The 18,068-nt window shown below is 46.9% G+C and overlaps 4 protein-coding genes across 4 annotated transcripts; 3 read left to right on the forward strand and 1 right to left on the reverse strand.

The window, feature by feature from the left end:
* Nucleotides 1-774: 774 nt before the first annotated feature.
* Nucleotides 775-6,841, reverse strand: BHQ10_005359 (uncharacterized protein; the record flags this gene model as incomplete). Its single annotated transcript, XM_040877826.1, has 6 exons — nt 775-1,596; nt 1,650-2,078; nt 2,130-2,156; nt 3,865-6,451; nt 6,513-6,767; nt 6,825-6,841. The coding sequence occupies 6 exons, from the start codon at nt 6,839-6,841 to the stop codon at nt 775-777; spliced, it is 4,137 nt and encodes a 1,378-aa protein (XP_040733863.1).
* Nucleotides 6,842-7,125: 284 nt separating this feature from the next.
* BHQ10_005360 (uncharacterized protein) lies at nt 7,126-8,365 on the forward strand (the record flags this gene model as incomplete). The annotated part of the gene is made up of 6 exons (XM_040877828.1): nt 7,126-7,187; nt 7,256-7,784; nt 7,841-7,982; nt 8,038-8,138; nt 8,188-8,236; nt 8,286-8,365. 6 exons carry the CDS (start codon nt 7,126-7,128, stop codon nt 8,363-8,365), a joined length of 963 nt encoding a protein of 320 aa, XP_040733864.1.
* A 2,341-nt stretch (nt 8,366-10,706) lies between these two features.
* On the forward strand, nt 10,707-11,207 carry BHQ10_005361 (uncharacterized protein; the record flags this gene model as incomplete). The annotated part of the gene is made up of 3 exons (XM_040877829.1): nt 10,707-10,717; nt 10,764-10,992; nt 11,052-11,207. 3 exons carry the CDS (start codon nt 10,707-10,709, stop codon nt 11,205-11,207), a joined length of 396 nt encoding a protein of 131 aa, XP_040733865.1.
* A 665-nt stretch (nt 11,208-11,872) lies between these two features.
* Nucleotides 11,873-17,734, forward strand: BHQ10_005362 (uncharacterized protein; the record flags this gene model as incomplete). Its single annotated transcript, XM_040877830.1, has 7 exons — nt 11,873-12,259; nt 12,309-13,015; nt 13,109-13,333; nt 13,865-14,163; nt 14,216-15,744; nt 16,636-16,979; nt 17,038-17,734. The coding sequence occupies 7 exons, from the start codon at nt 11,873-11,875 to the stop codon at nt 17,732-17,734; spliced, it is 4,188 nt and encodes a 1,395-aa protein (XP_040733866.1).
* Between the last annotated feature and the right edge of the window lie 334 nt (nt 17,735-18,068).

Here is an 18,068-nt window from a genome sequence, read left to right on the forward strand (position 1 = left end):
TTCGCCATTTAAGATCTAAAATCGGAAATTGCTGTGGATTATACCGTGTTTGAAGCCACAAAACGAATACTTACGACGAATCCAGTCGTGAGGGACTCAGACAACGAATAACAAATGAACATCAAGCAACGAAGGTAAAAATGCACAGGCGATATCCTCGAGCGCAAGAGAGATCTTAATTTAGGAATTGTCGGACTATAGAGGGGATGTGTTACCAGCACAGTGGCAGTCACTTTCGAGCATCGACATTTTTTCTCCATATTTAATCGATTCAAATTCGGACTATCATCGTACGACTGAACCAGCCAACCATCGAATTTCTCAGACCTATCTATGATGTGAGATTCTCGGACTTTCATTTTGTCGTTCTTATTTTTGCTTTTTCTGTCTCCCTTCCGGCTGCCTACCGATCGATATGTTCGCGCATAGCGAAGATTCGAGGGTAAAGCCGAGGACAATCAAATTAGGTAGGTATGCTCAGATGCACGTATGATCTGCAACCTTGCATAGCCACCACAACCAATTATTTGATCCCTTACACGCTCTGGAATTTGGCACGGCTGCTTTCAATACTATTCTTGGCCGTGCTATCAAATCATATATTGTTGAAAGATCTTACAAGTCATTGGAAAAATATATGGTCGTTTGATATGCTGGATCGCGTCTGACTAGCATCTTGATTCGATGTTCATACCACGCGACAGATGACCTTGCAGAATCAACAACCGGTCATATCACACTAATACCCTTTCCGTACTGTGTGAAGAGGGCCAATTACTTCTGTGGCACGATAAGCGTACCAATATCCGGCCCATACGTTCCATCAGTCGTCGTGATGACAATCTCATTACCCGAGCCCGCCTTGAGATTACAATTGATCACACTGGTTCCAGGAGACGACGACGGCAAAAATTCAATCAGCTGGGTCGCACCATTGACCGTCACATTAGCATATCGAGCTGTACTATCTCCGTTTCGATACACAATCTGCACAGTCGATAATGCCGCTGAAGTTGTCGTAATTCCTGTGAAAGTCGCGGTTCCGTGAGATGAGCCACCAATATATCCAGCGGCTTCATTATCGTAGCATCCGGAACACGACACGATGACGGCGCCATTGGTGAGTGTGGCATTCACACCATAATAACTATTAGCGGATGGAGCAGTCGACCAGCTGTCCGAGGAGACACTCGGTACCCAACTTGTATAATCTGCCATTGTGACAGTGGTGCCACTGAATGTAAGCGGAAGCCATACATAGGTGCTCGCGACAAGGTCAGTGGACACCCAGCGGTCGCCCATATAAATGACTGTTTTGTTGCCGGGGAACGGTAGAATATAGTTTGTCTGAGATTCGTACGTATCTGATCCCACCGTGGCGAATGTCTGCCAACTTGACCAAGGACCCGATAAGCTGGTAGCATAGCTATACTCGTTGTCGTTTGCAGCCCAGCCGCTGAGATGTGAGGCGAACATGAAGTAATACCCGTTCAGCTTCACCATTGCAGGCGCCTCCATGTCTGAGAATAGGTGAACTGCCGCAGAGACATTGAGATAGTCATTCGTCAACGAGTCAATTCGCAAGCCATTCGCTCTCTACACAATCAGTCACTGCTTAAAGAAAGCTCATCCGAGAAATTGCAACATACATCCTCAGTGAGCAAATAAGCCGACCCATCATCATCCTGAAACAACCCAATATCTCTCGACTGATACCCCAACGGCTGCCAACTTCCCAAATACTCATAGGTTCCACACACACTATCGCTCGTAGCAACACCTACTTTTGCCTCTCCATAACTCGAGTCATCAATATGCATATAGAGAACATATTTCTTCGTGCTAGAATTGTAAATAACCTTCGGTCTTTCGACGATCCGTTCAGGACCCAAGTCACCGCTTGTCGTAACGGTCAACAGTGGACCGACGTAGTTCCATTGCACGAGGTCTGTTGAGGAGTAGCAGTTGACGTGCTGGAAGTAGGTACCATTTGTCTTGTCTTCGCCGATGAGGTAGTACGTCCCGGCTACTTCGATTACGCCGGCGCCGTGGGCTTGGATGTGTGCGTGGGTGTTGGGCTGGACAGTCAGTTTAGATGTAGTTGGAAATGAACAGATATGATTTCTTACGGAAGTCCAGGTTGCGCCTGGGACTATCTGAAGAGATGCGTTAGTGAGGGCTGCAGAGGCGAGTGCCCAAGCCGCGTATTTGAGAAGTCGAGATACACCCATGGTGCCAGTCATTACCAAGGTACTTCGTATATTTAGGTCAAGTGCTTGAGTGAATTATCGAGASGAGCCATTACAACATAGGTCTCATTGAGCGGAGAAACAGCAAGCCTATATAGCAACTTATCTAGGTATATACATACTGGAACCGTTTGTGAAGAATACAACGACAAAATATAGCCGAAATTGCGGGGAACACAGGCACTCTTTACCTTTCAGGGAATTATCTCCATGGTGACATTATCGCACTTGAAATCGGGGCAATGTAGATCCTGGTCTCTACCTATATAGTATGCTGTTGTTTAGGTTCAGATGGGCTAAGTTAATATCCCACCAGTCGCTGCGTGTCCAAGTATTCAGTCCGGGGTATGTATAGCCCGAAGATAGGCCGGCACCTGCGCTAATCCCAAGTAGAGCTCGGACGATCTCGAAAATGAAAGGCATTGCTGGAGTAGCAGAGAGAAGATATTMCTCTTMCCCCGCCAGCCGTTATACACGCTGGAAATCCGGGGTAGAGCTCGGAGCCACGCCGGCATTTGAGCGATCTGCATGACAGGAGTCTCAATGTCCTCAATACGAGAGTTTGTACTAATTAATGCAGTTGATTTGCTATGTGTTATTATGTAGAGTGGTATTGACTTCACATGAACGGCTGAGAACTGCCTAGGTAGCATCATCAGATCGCGCTCCGCATCAACGTGAAGAGTACGGAGTATATAGCCTATTAGGCTAATACTTCATGCGGTTAAAAGGGGAGATATACATGCATGTATGAATGGATCTGGTGATCATCGTCCACTACCTGAGTGACGTTGTATTGAAAAGCTGGGGAGGAAAGATAGACTGATAAACTAAGCACCAGAATTTGGTGGCCCATCATTTGTTGAGAGCTTTAAGGTCACGTGCCATTGAGCCCCACTGGGGATTGTTCTCCAAATCAAAAATTCTTTTTATCCGCAACCTCAACACAAAACAATTTCAATACAAGTATGCTCACAAGCACCGACATCCTCAATGATGGATTGTCATACTCAATAAGGTACACATCCCGACCCTCATCCCACGACTCCTCGACCGAAATCCTCGCTCTCCCCGACCCTGCTCCGAAGGARAAAAAAAAAAAAAAACACAAAAGCAAACGCAGCACACAAAAAATCCTCCATTTCACATGATGAGAACTATTTTGAACCTTCAATCTATTAGGAAGAGCCGGAAAAGGTATGCCAGACGAAATTCTAGATCCTCAAAGAAGGACTGGGTTTTGTTTGTCGTCGGTGCTTAGAATTGGTTCTGCTGAGGAGCGATTATTGTGTTGCTGCTGCTGCCTTGTGATGAGGAGAGTTTTGGTTGATGGAATCAATATTATATATCTCCTCGCTCTTGTTTCCATGTCATGATTTTTTTGGTGTGGTCAATGCTAATTGCAAGAAGTGTAGGTCGAGTCGAATATAGGTTCTTATACGCGGATGATATGCATGCAATAGAGGCACTGAATAGGATTAATCATAGTATATGGCATAATTTACATTCAATCCAGGATATCTATCTATACGAAAAAACTTTTTCTGTGCCTTGTAGAAAACTCTGATGACGCCAAAAATGCTATCCCCTTGCGATGTAATTAAGCAATACTCACATAACCTCTCTTGACGCCAGTGGAGGTCGTCGAAACCTGCTTGTCTTCCCATGTATCGACGTCAATGTAGCTCTTGCTTCCTTGCTCGCGGATTTGGCCGCCTATGAAATGCAAAGCTGCAAGATTGAAGCCCATTTCATCCTTTTGTTTGGCCAAAACCTCGCGAAGTGTGGACCGGATCCGATCAAGCATCGGTCGCATGAACCTGCTCGAGACGATTTGGCGATGGTGTGTCTTGAGCATGAAGAAGAGTATACGGCACGTCAACGGGATTTCCCACTGGCGACTAGCCCAGATCTCGAGGAAAGTGAAAAGGGCTTCGAGCTTGGAAAATGGAAGCACTAATAAGGCATCTTGAAGTGAAGCAGCGGGAATCTTCTGCACAATGTTGAGTAGATGGCGTTCTGCTGTAAGATTGCCCAAGGCCAGATACACAGGATTCCGTTGTGGTGGTGCTGCATTCGGGTTTCTTGCTTTGGTTTCCCGCCATTGCCGCATGACTTCCAAATCTTCCATGCCCATGTCGAGCGCTTCGATAATTCTTTCACCGGCCATGAGCGTAACGACAGTCTGCTTGTTGGCATCAACAGCTTCGGCTTTCTCCTCACCGTTCTCTTCGTCTTCAAGAGATGTAGTGAGAGTATTTTCGTATAGCTCTTCCAACTCCTTTTCACGTTCTTCTTCCAAAAAGATCTGCTCATCCGTTTGGTCCCATACGCGGATGCTCTTGTCGTGGCTAGCACTAACAAGGAACTCGCCTGAATGACTCATGGCAAGTGCCCAAATCTCTCCGTGATGACCTTCAAGCTTTTGAATTTGCTCAAATTTGTCTCCATCCCAATATTTGATCACGCGATCTTTACTGGCACTGAAGAAGTTGTGTCCGTTTCCTTCATTGTTATTCGGCATAAATGCCACTGCCATAATGCTGTCCTGATGCGCGAAGAATGCTCTGTGGCAATCACCAAAGTCCAGGCCCCAGAGGCGGACATTCTTATCGGCAGAACATGTGACGATCATTTTGCTGTCGTATGAAATGTCCATATTGAGGACGGGCAACTTATGACCATACAGATTCAAAAAGAGCTTCAGCGTGTCGACGAAAAATACCTTGACAGTATTGTCGAGCAGAGCAACCGCGAGAAGCTTTTCGTCTGGAGAGAATCTTACACTGAGAACATCATCGGAGACTTTCAAGGTTCGACTATGCACGAGCTTCAGCTTCGGTGTCGTTCTCTTTGTACCGGGTATTTCTTCCTGCACCACTTTGAAGTCCCAGAATTTAACGGTTTTGTCTGCGCTGCCTGTTACCATGGATTTTCCGTCGGGATAGACTTGTAATGTCCACACTGGGCCTTCGTGAGCTTTAATTGTATCGAGGAGTGTCGAAGAGGCAATGTCAAAGACCTCTAGTTCGCCGTTTTTGTTACCGGCCACGACGATCTTGTCACCGGGCAGAAAAGAGGAGCATAGCGAATAACCACAATCAAGAGTTCGAAGACAACTCTGTGTTCGTACATTCCAGATCTTCAAAGTACCATTAGATGCGGATGCTAGCATTCGATCGTCCGAGCTCAAAGCCAAAGACCGTATGTCAGTCCGATGCCCGGGCAAATCAACCGCCAAATTGCGACTGTACTCGACTTCCTCAGTGTCCTTGGTTTTCTTCTTTCCAGCTGCTACAACACGGTAGGTCTCGATTTCATTATTCGTAGTCGCCGTCAAGATTTGCAAATTGCCAGAAGCCTTCGTCGTTATCCAAGCAAAAGACTTCAGCTTTCCTGTAGTGCGCACAATGACATGCGGCACAAACACTTCGGAAATGGGCGGCGGCGTGTTGTCATTGGCTTCATCCTTATCCTCAACGTTGTTTCCATCTGTAGCTTCCTTTTCCTTCTTTCTTCTTCTTTTCCTTGCAATGCTCTTCTGTACTTCGGTTGCCGAACGAATGCGCCATATTTCAACAGCCTTTTCCGCTCCGTGCATGCCAATATAGTCTGCGCGAGGATGGAAAGTGATTCCAGTTGTTCGATCTTTGTTTTGTCGATAAAAGCTTCCTCGTTCAATAAGGATTTTCTTGTTCTCGTAACCTTCTCTTTCTTTGGCAATTTCCTGCATAGCCTGTTCGTCGATCGACCACACCTTTAGCTCTCCGTCATTACCACCTGTAATGCAACCGGTCTGGTCAGGGGACAGACCCAAGCTCCAGCACTCGCCATTGCTCTGGGCGACGTGAGTTTCAATGCAGTGTCTTGAGGAAAGGTCCCAAATCTTGATAAGCGAGTCTTTGCCTGTGGAAAGCAAGAAACCGCCCGTCTCGCTCGGGTCCGTCAAACCAGCGTTGGTTTCGTCTGTCGGTGATAGAAAGTTCAATGATGTGATTTGATCCGTATGACCTCTGAGTTTATATAATCCAACCTCCGAAATCAAGTCCCATACAATAATATCTGTATCTCTCGAGCCACTGGCTAATCGAACGCCGGACTGGTCAAAGGCGAGCTGCGTGATTGCGTTTCGGTGACCATTGAAGGATATGATCACTGTATTCATTCTCGAGTCCCATAGTCGAATGCTTCCGTCATCGTATCTAGTAGCACGAAAGATTAGCTGACGCCCACAAAGAGCAGAATATATCAGGAAGCGCATACCCAACGGCAAAGATATCTTCGTCTGATTTGCTCTGTGTAATCGCGGTCACTTGAGCATTGCAATCTGCGTCTCGCCAACGGCCCAGTAATTCCCCTTTTTTGACATCCCAGCAGAGAACTTCTTCGTTTGCGCCGACTATAGCACGTCCTGCGCCTGTGCGTCGTTCAGCACCGGGGACATCTTCGTCTTTGGTCCAGACGGCATTCGAGGAAGACGAGGTGACGAGGCCAAAAGTTTTTGAATGCTCGAATTTTCTGTGAAATTTTAGTACCACAATTCAAATATGTAGGTGAATTCTGCGACAAACTCACAGATATGTTTTGACCATTTTGACAGCGTGCTGAGAAAAACAACTTTTTCTGGCAGCTCCAAAACTTCCTCCGCACTTTTTTTCTTTTCTGCTATCGATAAAATCGAGGGCAAGTACGGCTGACTACAGCAGCCATGTCGGCAAAGGCGGTGTGCGGGGGGACCTGCGGGTCGCATGGGAAGCTGCCATGACGAACGCCCACTTAGTATACACTTCGCAACAACAACACAGCACAACACTGAGCACTCCCCAATTATTTCTCACTTGCGGACGGATTATAGTGTCATGCACAAGTCGCCATAATGCTTCTCCTCGACTACCAAAATGTGCTCATCCAATCGCTTCTCACAGAGCGCTTCTCAGGGTATGCAGCCCCGCAGAAACAATCCACGCATCGCTCATCAGGCACCAGCTAATCTCCAAACCATATAGTGCTGCCCCCGTCTCAATAGACCAAGTCGTCTCTGACTTTGACGGCGTCACATTCCACCTCTCTACCCCCGAATCCAAGACCAAAATTCTCATTTCAATTGCCCTCAAGTGCTTCCGCGAATTGGTCCAGTACGGTGCTCAGGAAGTCCTCGAGCGTGAGTATGGTCCATACATCGTCAACCCGGAGCCCGGATACGACTTTTCCGTGCAGATCGACTTGGAAGACCTACCGGCGGATGCAGAGGGAAAGGAGGAATTGATTGGACGCTTATCGCTGCTTAAGCGCAATGTCATGGCTGCCCCGTTCGAGCGTGCGTTTGATGAGTTTGCGAAATTGTCGGAGGAAGCGTCGAAATATACCTCAGAGTCTGCTCCGCAGGGTGTCAAGGAAGGTGGTGAAGTGATGGCGATTCACTATCGAGAAGAAGAGGCTATTTATATCAAGTCTAGTCATGACCGAGTTACGGTCATTTTCAGCACAATCTTTCGCGAAGAGACAGATCGTATATTTGGCAAGGTTTTCTTGCAGGTGAGCTGTTTGCGATTATATACAAGTTACATTTAAAACATGTTGACCTTGTCTAGGAATTCGTCGACGCTCGAAGACGAGTGCAATCGCTCCAGAACGCCCCTCAAGTGCTCTTCCGAAACGACCCTCCCCTCGAGCTGCAAGGTATACCAGGATTGAAGAATTCTGGCGATGGAAAATACAGCTATATCACATTTGGTTAGTTTATCTTGTTCGTCATCGAGGACGAGGTGGCTACTAATTCACGTTTCAGTCCTCTTCCCTCGACACCTGACACCTCAACGCCGCTACGATAGCATTTCTCACATCCAGACCTTCCGTGACTACTTCCATTACCACATCAAGGCTTCTAAGGTAAGCCGTTCTGTCATGCCTTCACGGTTCGTTTGGTTGACTTCTACAGGCCTACATCCACACTCGTATGCGAAAGCGTACCGCTGATTTCCTCCAAGGTACGTGTCTGTACATTCAATATCATTCGATTGTCACTAACAGACTCAGTCCTTAATCGTGCGAGACCCGAGAACGAAGAACGCGAACGAAAGACGGCGAGTGGAAGGACATTCCGTGTTCAGGGTTAAATTCCGTGTATTAGTGCGATTGACGTTGAGCCGGTTCGAAGTTGGGTTGAAGATTCGGGTGTTGGCGCTTTGTAATTCGAGCATATATGCCATGTTACGAACTAGATTATTGTTGACAAAACAAAAGCCTTGATTCGAAAAAGCGTGTGCGCCAAACTTGGAAGTATATGGTAAATTAATGAAGTAGCACCGGCGTATCTCTCCAACGAGCGCAAAATCTGATTATGTATTAGGTGTATACCTAGGTGCTATAGGCATGATGGATTCCCTTTTCTTTTTTTGACAACGTGTCACGAAAACAATTGAAACCAGTTGTATCAAAATCAAATATAAGCATAGCGAATCAAGTGTCCGCCTCACATGGTTCCAGGCTTGACTCGTGCCATGATATTGAGATAAGGTAGGTGCACGTGCCCATCGGTATCGAATGTTAATATGATCAATTATTGCATCGATGCAAGTAAAATCACAAACAACGACTTGGCTCCTCCGCGTGAGATATCTAATTTAGCGCTTGTTTTCGTATATAGTCAGCGCTTAGATGCTGAAGGGCGCCACTGTTCTCCTCATTTTCTCAGGTAGGGTAGCATCCATCCCCCTCAAGATCATTCGGCGTACAAATGAAAACACGAAACGGAAGCTTTCGTTTCTTTTTCTTCTTCGCGTTCTAGTCGTGAGACCATGCATATATGTTGTATGACTAGCAGCAATCCTTGGTGTTGAAAAACCCGACCCATGCGGAGAAACTGTGACTGCGCCGCATTTTGGTGCAGCAAGACTAGAGCCATGCTGACCAGTCTAGACTCCATATTTCTGAATATTGTTGGCTTGCTTCGTCTAAGTAAGTGCTATCAATTATAGGGCGACGTGGATGGTGGGAGGGCGACAATTTCGAATCACACTAACTTTTAGATGTCGTGATATATTCCAACCGAGACAGGAGTGTCACACTCATATATGCGTGGGATCATAGGGCAATCTACCGACCTCTAAGACTAGGACTCATTTTCCTAATTATGCAGTTGGGCCTATCTTCAGCCATATCAGTTGCAGACTGACTCAAGACGTTGCCTAACGGCGCGTATCCAATTGGATGCAAGTAAAATAGATGAAAGTCGGCGCTGTGCTGCAGAAGACAACAATGAAACGATTCGAATTACACGCGAGGTGTTTCTTTGTGCCATAAATGCATGCATAGTATTCTCATTGGGTCCAGGTGGGATCTCGTCCTTGTGCTCATGCTTTGCAAGGCATGGAATATATAAGCTGGAGCTTAGAAACTCAGGTGATGACTCAATAAGGGTCTTTTCTTATAGTATCAACAACATATAAGGATCAGTGTCCCCCCAGACCCCGTCAAACGAAGAAAGATAACATCTTGTTGCTTTGAGAAACCTCTCTCTTCAAGTTTCAATTCTGATCACAGATGATTCAATCATGTCATCTGTGTTATAGTCACTGAAACAATAGTGTAGTCTACTACAAGGGACCCTGGGATTATGTATTTTGAAGAAGGTCCATCGTCTATTTCAGAGAAAGACAGATAGACAAAGTCATTTACTCCAATTCGCAGTTGAATCGCGATGGCCGACCACTTTGACAGACTTCCTGTTGAGGTCATCTTTGTGATCCTGTCTTATGTCCCTATCCCGGCACTGCTTGCCTTTGGTGCAACTTCCAAGTCCAATTATAAACTTCATACATATTGTATGGAAAAACTGCATCTCGCCATTTTTCACAAACGAGTTCATGCGACTGTCGCATACCTTGGTACTGGCATAAAACATAGCCCGAAACCTGCGATAGGGCAAAGGACAATTGAAGGCTATCGAGCACGGATCGTTTTACCTCCAACCACACGATACGCAAGTTCTGAGGAGTGCAAGCTGCCCCTGAGGATTAGCAGTCAGTATTCAGCAGCGAGGAAATACCCAGTATCAAAACGTACATCGAGAGGGAGTTGTCGCATGGTCTCCTCAGATGATGGAGGATTCGTTCACTCGATCTCGACGGAGCGGACGGTTCGCGCACAAAACAAAATATTCGCCGAGATAGTCAGTCGATATGGTCATTCGCTTGACGAACTGGAGTTTCTGGCATACAACATAAACGAAGAAGGAACGATGGCAATTGGGACAAGTTGTGGATCAAGATTGCGACATTTGGCTCTTCGCTTCGAACATACTTTTGTGAAAGATACCTCTCTGCATTATAAGTATTGGACAGCACCCGCTCAAGGTAGCACCGCATGGAATTCTTTGATTGGGATTGGCCCTGTCAAATGTGGGCTGAATATAATTAATTTGGAGAGTCTGATCCTCGAAAGAGCAGGTATCACGCCATGGCAGCTCCGTATGTTGGTCAAGAGAAACCCAAGACTGAAGGTGATAAAGCTTAGGACCTGTGCCGCGGTCCAGCCAGAGTTTGTAAATTGGCTTGGAGGTATTTCCGATGCAGATGATGAAGATAAAAAAGATGGCGTTGATAAGAAAGTTCCTGGGGCGTCGCTCACGGTGCTGTGGGTTGAAAATTGTGATGGTATTCGCACAACCAAGTCAATTGACAGTGTGGAGTGCCATGATATTGATACAGGTCTGGAATGGGTTCGTAACCTGAAGTCACTTGTGGTGAGTTCAGCAATGTATAATAAGTAAGTCCTTTGGTCAGGTTGACAATATGTGGCTAGTCACTTTCTGTTCGCGAGTGCCGCAATATTGATGCCAACGTCGTCGAAGAAGCAAACAAGCTGCTCTGGCAGATCCCAGAGCTATACTTGCCTCGCTCAATTGGCCCAGCCCACGAGATTCCGCTTCCAATTGAAGTTGACCCACTTTATATCTGATTGAGACGAATAGGCCTGCCATTGTTGTGACTTGGTGTTGGTCGAATCGCTGTAAGATGGCGTCTGGGACATGCACAGGACTCCGCGTTTGATAAGTTGCTTGGACTGTATAATAGAATTAAGCGTCGATTGTCATGTCACAACGTGGACCCCTGAATGGAGAATTGAGAACGCTCAATGGTTTTGCAAACGACAATGAACAAGGTCGAGTCGAGATGAATCAAGCGAAGGAGTTGTGGGCATCACGTGAGACTGGCTAATTGCTCTTTCTCTTTCTATTCACGCCGACTTCCGAACAAGGAAGGAGCCACCTTCCTTGAGGGGCTGAACCACTCAGGGCCGCCATTGCTTGCCTGGCTGCCCTGATTGTCCGATCACGGTGAGGAGGCACAATACGCGACCTTATTGCCAACACCATCCCATTCACCAATTCAACCTTCTTTTCCTGCTTCATAATTGATGCAGATATCTTGCTTGGATCATGGAATATAAAAGGCTCGACTTCACCCAAGGCCCTTCGACAAGATGAAGCCCGTCATCGACCATAAATCTCCATAATCTATCGGAATCGCTTTGTCTCTTTGTCATACCCCATACACCGATACACATACATGAAGAACGTCTAGTTACAGTTCCACCAGAACTTGACCTTCGTCTGGAACACCATGGATTCAGCGAAAACCACGCCTTCGTCAAGCCCATCACATTACTCCTTCGGGCAGCATTTCAGTAACATGACCCAGAACACCCTCTGCTCCATAGAGAGCCAGGAAACCGAAGAAAATGCATGCTCTCTGGACATTGATCAACTCGCTGTGCTCAAACCTCCCCATCGTCTCTTCTCTACACCACAAGATGGCCGCACTCTGTATACTATCAACTCGAAGGAGTGGTGCTACAAACTTTCCCACTCGGCCGATCTTTACAAAAGTGGTTTGTCTGGTGACACGAAGAAACTAGATTACCAATGGCAGAGTGTGTATGGTGCAACCGGCGTTGTCTACGGCATTGCCAAAATTTTCATTGCCATGTGTCGAAGTTTTCGTTTAGATGTAAGTTCTTTTGTCACCAGTTGTGCATGTCCAAGCTAATTCTCTGCAGCTTCACACCCCTTCTGGCAGTATCTTGGCATACGTTGAAAAAGTAGAAAAAGAGCTAGAAAATGGGTCTGTGATAGATTTCATCCTTGCCATTGAGAATCTCTATTCCTGTTTGTATGCTAGATTGGACATTGAAGTCGGCCTCATTCACTTCTGCACGTCTTTCGTCGGCAATGGGCAAAAGCGACGGTCCAAGACTCAACCACAAATGCCAGAGCCAGAACACATTTACTCAATACTGGCTATGTGTAAGAGCGCCTTGGAAGACGAAAGTGTTTGTTCAGCAATTGACGACCGGATGATCAGCTATCACCAAAATTATTACGTTGCGGAAATGACCAGAAAATATCGCATGCATGGGACTCTACCGCTTGACCATACCGGCTTTCGTGCGCATGTCTATGAGACGATCCAGGACCCCCAATGTCACTCGTTTCGACACTGGTGTCATTTATATCCTATTCTAGGCCATCTTCCTATCGACATCTTGGCGTTTCTCGCTGAAAAGTACATTCCCATGTATCCTCGCACGAGTTACAAGTATGACCATGCCACGTTCAAATCACCTGGTGCTTATGACTCTGTGGAAAATGCCACTGCTTGGGCCGAGAACATGAAGTGTGCTCATCGAATGTGCGCTCTGGCGAGAATTGAGGGCAAGACCATCGGACAGTTGCGGCGAGAAGAGAACAATTTCAATATCGCAAGGTACGCCAGCGAGCAAAAGTGCATTTGTCTTGACGTGTGCAGCTGTTCCCGATTGTGCACTAGGTCTGGAAACACTCGCTGCCCATGCTCTAGTCGATGGATGCGCGGATACCACCTGTACAAACCTGACTACCAGGCTACTTTTCGCGAGAAGAGTACCGCCATGGGCGAATTGACATATGAGTCCTTGGTTGCTCTCAAGCAAGACTTGCCTGAATCTCTCGCTTGCCGTGAACTAGCTGCAGGTATCAACATTATCCGAGAGGAAATGATCAAACAGCGCATCGTTCCATCACGGCCTGAATATGATATCTTTGGGTATGCCTGAACCGTTCTATTTCGATATCACGTCCACAGTCTCAAGCATGTCTTCGATTCGCAATTTTTGCTTCTTCAAAAAGATTTCAGTGGTGTTTGCTTATGAATATTTTGAACGATGTTACGACTTATGATGTTACGACCGCAGCTGCTAGCTTCCCGAGACCAGATCGATGATATTTAGAACAGAATTTATACAAAGTTATTACTCACCAATCTTCTTTTCATTAACAGATAAAGACTCGCTTGGTGCCGATCGCTCGTTATCAAGAATTCCCACATGCGGAAAGGTTCTATGCCGACCACCTCCCCCGATAGGAAATGCGTCGAATCCTCCGTCGGCTTTAGGGCTAGCGACTTTGTAGATAAGCTCCACTCAGCAGGATCACGCTGGTGGTATATGTAGTGTAGCTTCCCACAGTCTTCATTATGTGCATGTTTCACGTTTTCTCCAACAAGTGAGATGAGAATCAATATGCTGTTTCGCGACACTATCTTTGCCAATTTGGCATTGATGCCTGTATTGGCTAGTGCAGCTGTCGGCGTACGTGATCTAGGTCGGACTGTGACGCTGGGGAATGCGAGTTACTATTTACCTGGGAAACCTGAGGTAGGCGATTTTCATCAAGAGCGAAAGGAAAAAGTCATGTCTGACTTGGAGCAGATTACAGTCAAGACATCGCATTCTCCGCTGGGAAAGCCAGATGATGATTATGCGGTTAGTTTGCTACCGATAACGCATGTGGTACAATCTGGAAATGTTACGCTTCAGCAGGCTTTGGATAAGTTTGGGGAGGACGATGATGTTTGGACGTCGGATTTTGAGACATGTAAGCCCTATCTTCCGGGGGTATATTTTAGGATGGTAATTGACGAGAATAGTCGTCTTGATAAGCGGTACAATGCCGAAAGAGCCACATGCCAAGCATGTTATTCCTCTGAACAAGTCATCACCTTTGACAGAGATGGAGTGTCTACCTCCAGGTCCATACTTTGCTCAAATCACGCATTCTGTAGTCTCGCTCTTTCGCGCATACAGAATCTATGCTGATCCCGCGCGATCCTTTTACTACGGAGTCCTGCAAAATACGGACAAAACTTTCGAAGTCCTCTCGTCAACGTCTCCTCTAACAAACGGCGGAGCAACAGTCGCCGTGCCCAGTCGACTGTACTATCCCGCACCAACAGAGCAGAAGCCCCTTTCAGGTGTCCGAGTCGGTGTCAAGGATCTCTACGATCTAAAAGGCCTCAAGACCGGGGCCGGGAACCGCGCATATTTCAATCTTTACCCATCTGCAAACAGCACGGCAGTGAGTATCCAGCACTTGATTGACCTCGGCGCAGTCATTATTGGTAAAACTCGAACCAGCCAGTTTGCGAACGGTGAGGCGCCCACAGCAGACTGGGTGGATTACCATGACCCCTTCAATGCACGCGGAGATGGCTATCAGGATCCTTCGTCGTCATCGGCAGGTGCTGCGTCTGCGGAGGGAAATTATGACTGGATTGATATGAATATCGGCTCTGATACAGGTGGCTCAATTCGTGCGCCAGCGGCGGTTAATGGTGTTTTTGGAAATAGGCCGACGTGGGATATCATGAACCTGACCGGAGTTGTTTCGATGAGCGCATATATGGATACGCCAGCTTTCGTTGCTCGCTCAGCAGCTGATTTCGCCTCCTGGGGGAAAGCATGGTATCAAGCTGGGAATAATTCTCTCAAGTCATACACCAAGTTTCCGCAAAAGTTGATATATCCCATCGACACGCCTGGAATCAACACTACGGAATATCCATCACCAGGCTTTTTTCCAACAAGCAGTACTGCCGCTCAAGCTCTATATGACGACTTTACAACGAAACTTGAGAAGTTACTCAGCACCAACAAGACTATCTTCGATTTTTACACCGAATACAAAAATCATACAGGGATGTATCCTCTCGACCAGCTCGGCGCAGTCTGGACGTTGATGACCAGCTACGAGCAATTCCATAACGTGGTCTCCCCTTTCATCGACAGCTATAAAGAGTCATACGGCGGCGACCATCCCTACCTCGATCCACAAGTAGCCATGAACATGGCGTACGGCGCGAACAACACCGCGGCAAGATTCGACGAAGCTTTGGCTAACAAAACCATTTTCAAACAGTGGATTGAAGAATCTGTCCTGATACCTCGTCCGAATACTTCTGAGTGCTCCTCCGCATTGCTGATTCACCCTATCTGGCCCGGAGAGCCGAGCTATAGAGACAACTATCCGACGGAAAGCCCCGAGGAGGCCGGTCCGTCGTATGTCTGGAATCAGTATAGTATTAGTCAGCTGGCCGGTGTGCCTGAGGTGGTGTTGCCCCTAGGTCAGCTCAATTATACGAGTAGGGTAACTCAGACGACGAAATATCTGCCTGTTGCAGTGAGCATTAATGCAGCAGCAGGGTGCGATTTGATGCTGTATAGCCTGGTTGAGGTATTGGCGCAACAGGGCATTATTCCGGATAGAGTGCTGACAGGGCAGAGCATTTTATAGAGATGCATTGACTATAGATAGCATGCCATATGTAGATAGAAAGAGAAAGTCCGCTAGTAAGTAAAAGTTACACAGCTTTTCGATGAATGAAAATAAATATATTGCATTTTATCGCCAGCTCATTCAACCAATCAGGGGCGATGGTGTAGTTGGGAACACATCCGACTGAAGATACAACTTCAGTTGCTTTCTCTTAGTAGATCGGAAGAGCCGCGGTTCGATCCCGTGTCGTCCCATTTCTTTTGCCACTTTTTTCTCTTTCTTTTTTAAGCAATCACACTTCGCAACGAGCTGCATCGGATTTTTTTGGGTGCTGTATCTGGCTGTGAGTGAGCATTGTTCGTGATAATTGACTTGACCGGGGGGAGCTTTTTTTTTATAGATGACGATGCAGTAGTATACATAGTGCAGGCTTATCATTTGTCAAAAAACCCGGCGCTAGTCCATTTAAGGCGCTAAAGAGGGTCTTATCGGATAAGAGCGCGCCGACGATGATACGGCGACGTTCTTTGTCAACGCTTCTCTTCCTTCCTTCGCATCCCTCTGCAGCTCTTCTTGTATACGAAGAGATCAGATGCGCATCTCTCGTATACCTCCCCATGCATCACCGCTGGGTGCTATGATCGTACCCATCTCCGTGCGCCCTCGGTGCACCACTGTATGGGTATGGTGGCTGTCTACTCATTAATTGTGCCTACCACGACCAGACCGACCGTGATCGGACGCCGAGTTCTGCGATCGCACATACAATTACCGCTTCTATTTTTCTTTCCGCAGTGTCGCAGATACCATGTTGCCCGATCCGCATATGGTTCGCGGACACCTGCCCCTTCCGACACCCAGAAATCATACAAGAGTCCGTTCTACTTTGAAACGGGATACGCTCTGCAGCCGAAACGGCCATCGAGACCGTTTCCGCCTCCGTTTGTCTCGATTCCGTCGTCTTCATTCTCCGATCCGTTGACGACGCATTTTCAGAGTCAAGATAGACGGCCGAAGGTAAAGAATGAGCTGATCAGAGGTTTGACGAATGGAGACGATGCGATTCTCGCGAGTGAGTTTTTGCTGGGGGTAAACGATGGTGTTGGTGCCTGGCATACGAAGCCTGAGGGTCATGCAGCGTACGTCTCATTTTCCTGCTACTTTTGCTGTCGCCGATCTGTGCTAATATGAAAAAAGACTATGGTCGAGATTGATTCTCCATTTCTGGGCCCTCGAATGCGAGCGACAGATCACCTGCAAATCGCAGCCCGATACCATCGAATTCCTACAGAAGGCCTACGAAGAAACCATAGCAGCTACCAAAAACTGGCTGGGCACAACGACATCCGCAACAGCATTACTCCACTGCAACAAACACCAAAATAGCATAAACCCTTTACTTTACGTCACCAATATTGGCGACTGTCAAATCACCGTCATACGACCGCGCGATAAAAAGGTCCTATTCAAGTCGCGCGAACAATGGCACTGGTTCGACTGCCCCTACCAACTCGGCACCAACAGCGCAGACCAACCCCGCACCGAAGCCGTACTAAACACCATCGAACTAGAGGAAGGCGACATCGTAATCGCAGTCTCGGACGGTGTCACGGATAATCTCTGGGGCCATGAAATCGTGGACAACGTGCTTGAAAGTATGGAGAAATGGGAATCCGGGGATGTGGGTAATATGCCCACCACCACCGTCACTACCGCCGGCGATGTCCCCGTCGCAGCGGAACAAGAAGCTAGTAGTAGTCTTGCAGACTGTATGGTTTTTGCGGCTAGGAGGCTGCTGAATGCGGCGCTTACGATTGCGCTGGATCCTTTTGCGGATAGTCCCTATATGGAAAAGGCTATTGATGAAGGTCTTACTATTGAAGGAGGTGTGTAATTTTGATTCTTGGTTCACTGAACAGTCACTAATTGATGATAGGCAAAATGGATGATATCAGTGTGGTTATTGGACAGTGTACACGAAGGACAGAGTAACCATATCGAGCTACGAGGAACGTTTCTGCTTGAATCGAAGCTTATCATTGTATTATTGACGACATGACTTTCCTTTTGCTTTCTAGATAATATACCACTTTTCTTTTAGCGATTTAGACTAGCTCTTATCGGACATACGACTCATATGATAGGATTTAGACCTTATATAATCTGCACATGTGGACAGGAAACTGCTTCCGCGTTCTTCTTCGTCAACATCATTCATTCATAAGACG

The sequence above is a fragment of the Talaromyces amestolkiae genome, assembly GCF_001896365.1.
Source record: "Talaromyces amestolkiae strain CIB chromosome Unknown scaffold9.1, whole genome shotgun sequence".
NCBI lineage: Eukaryota > Fungi > Ascomycota > Eurotiomycetes > Eurotiales > Trichocomaceae > Talaromyces > Talaromyces amestolkiae.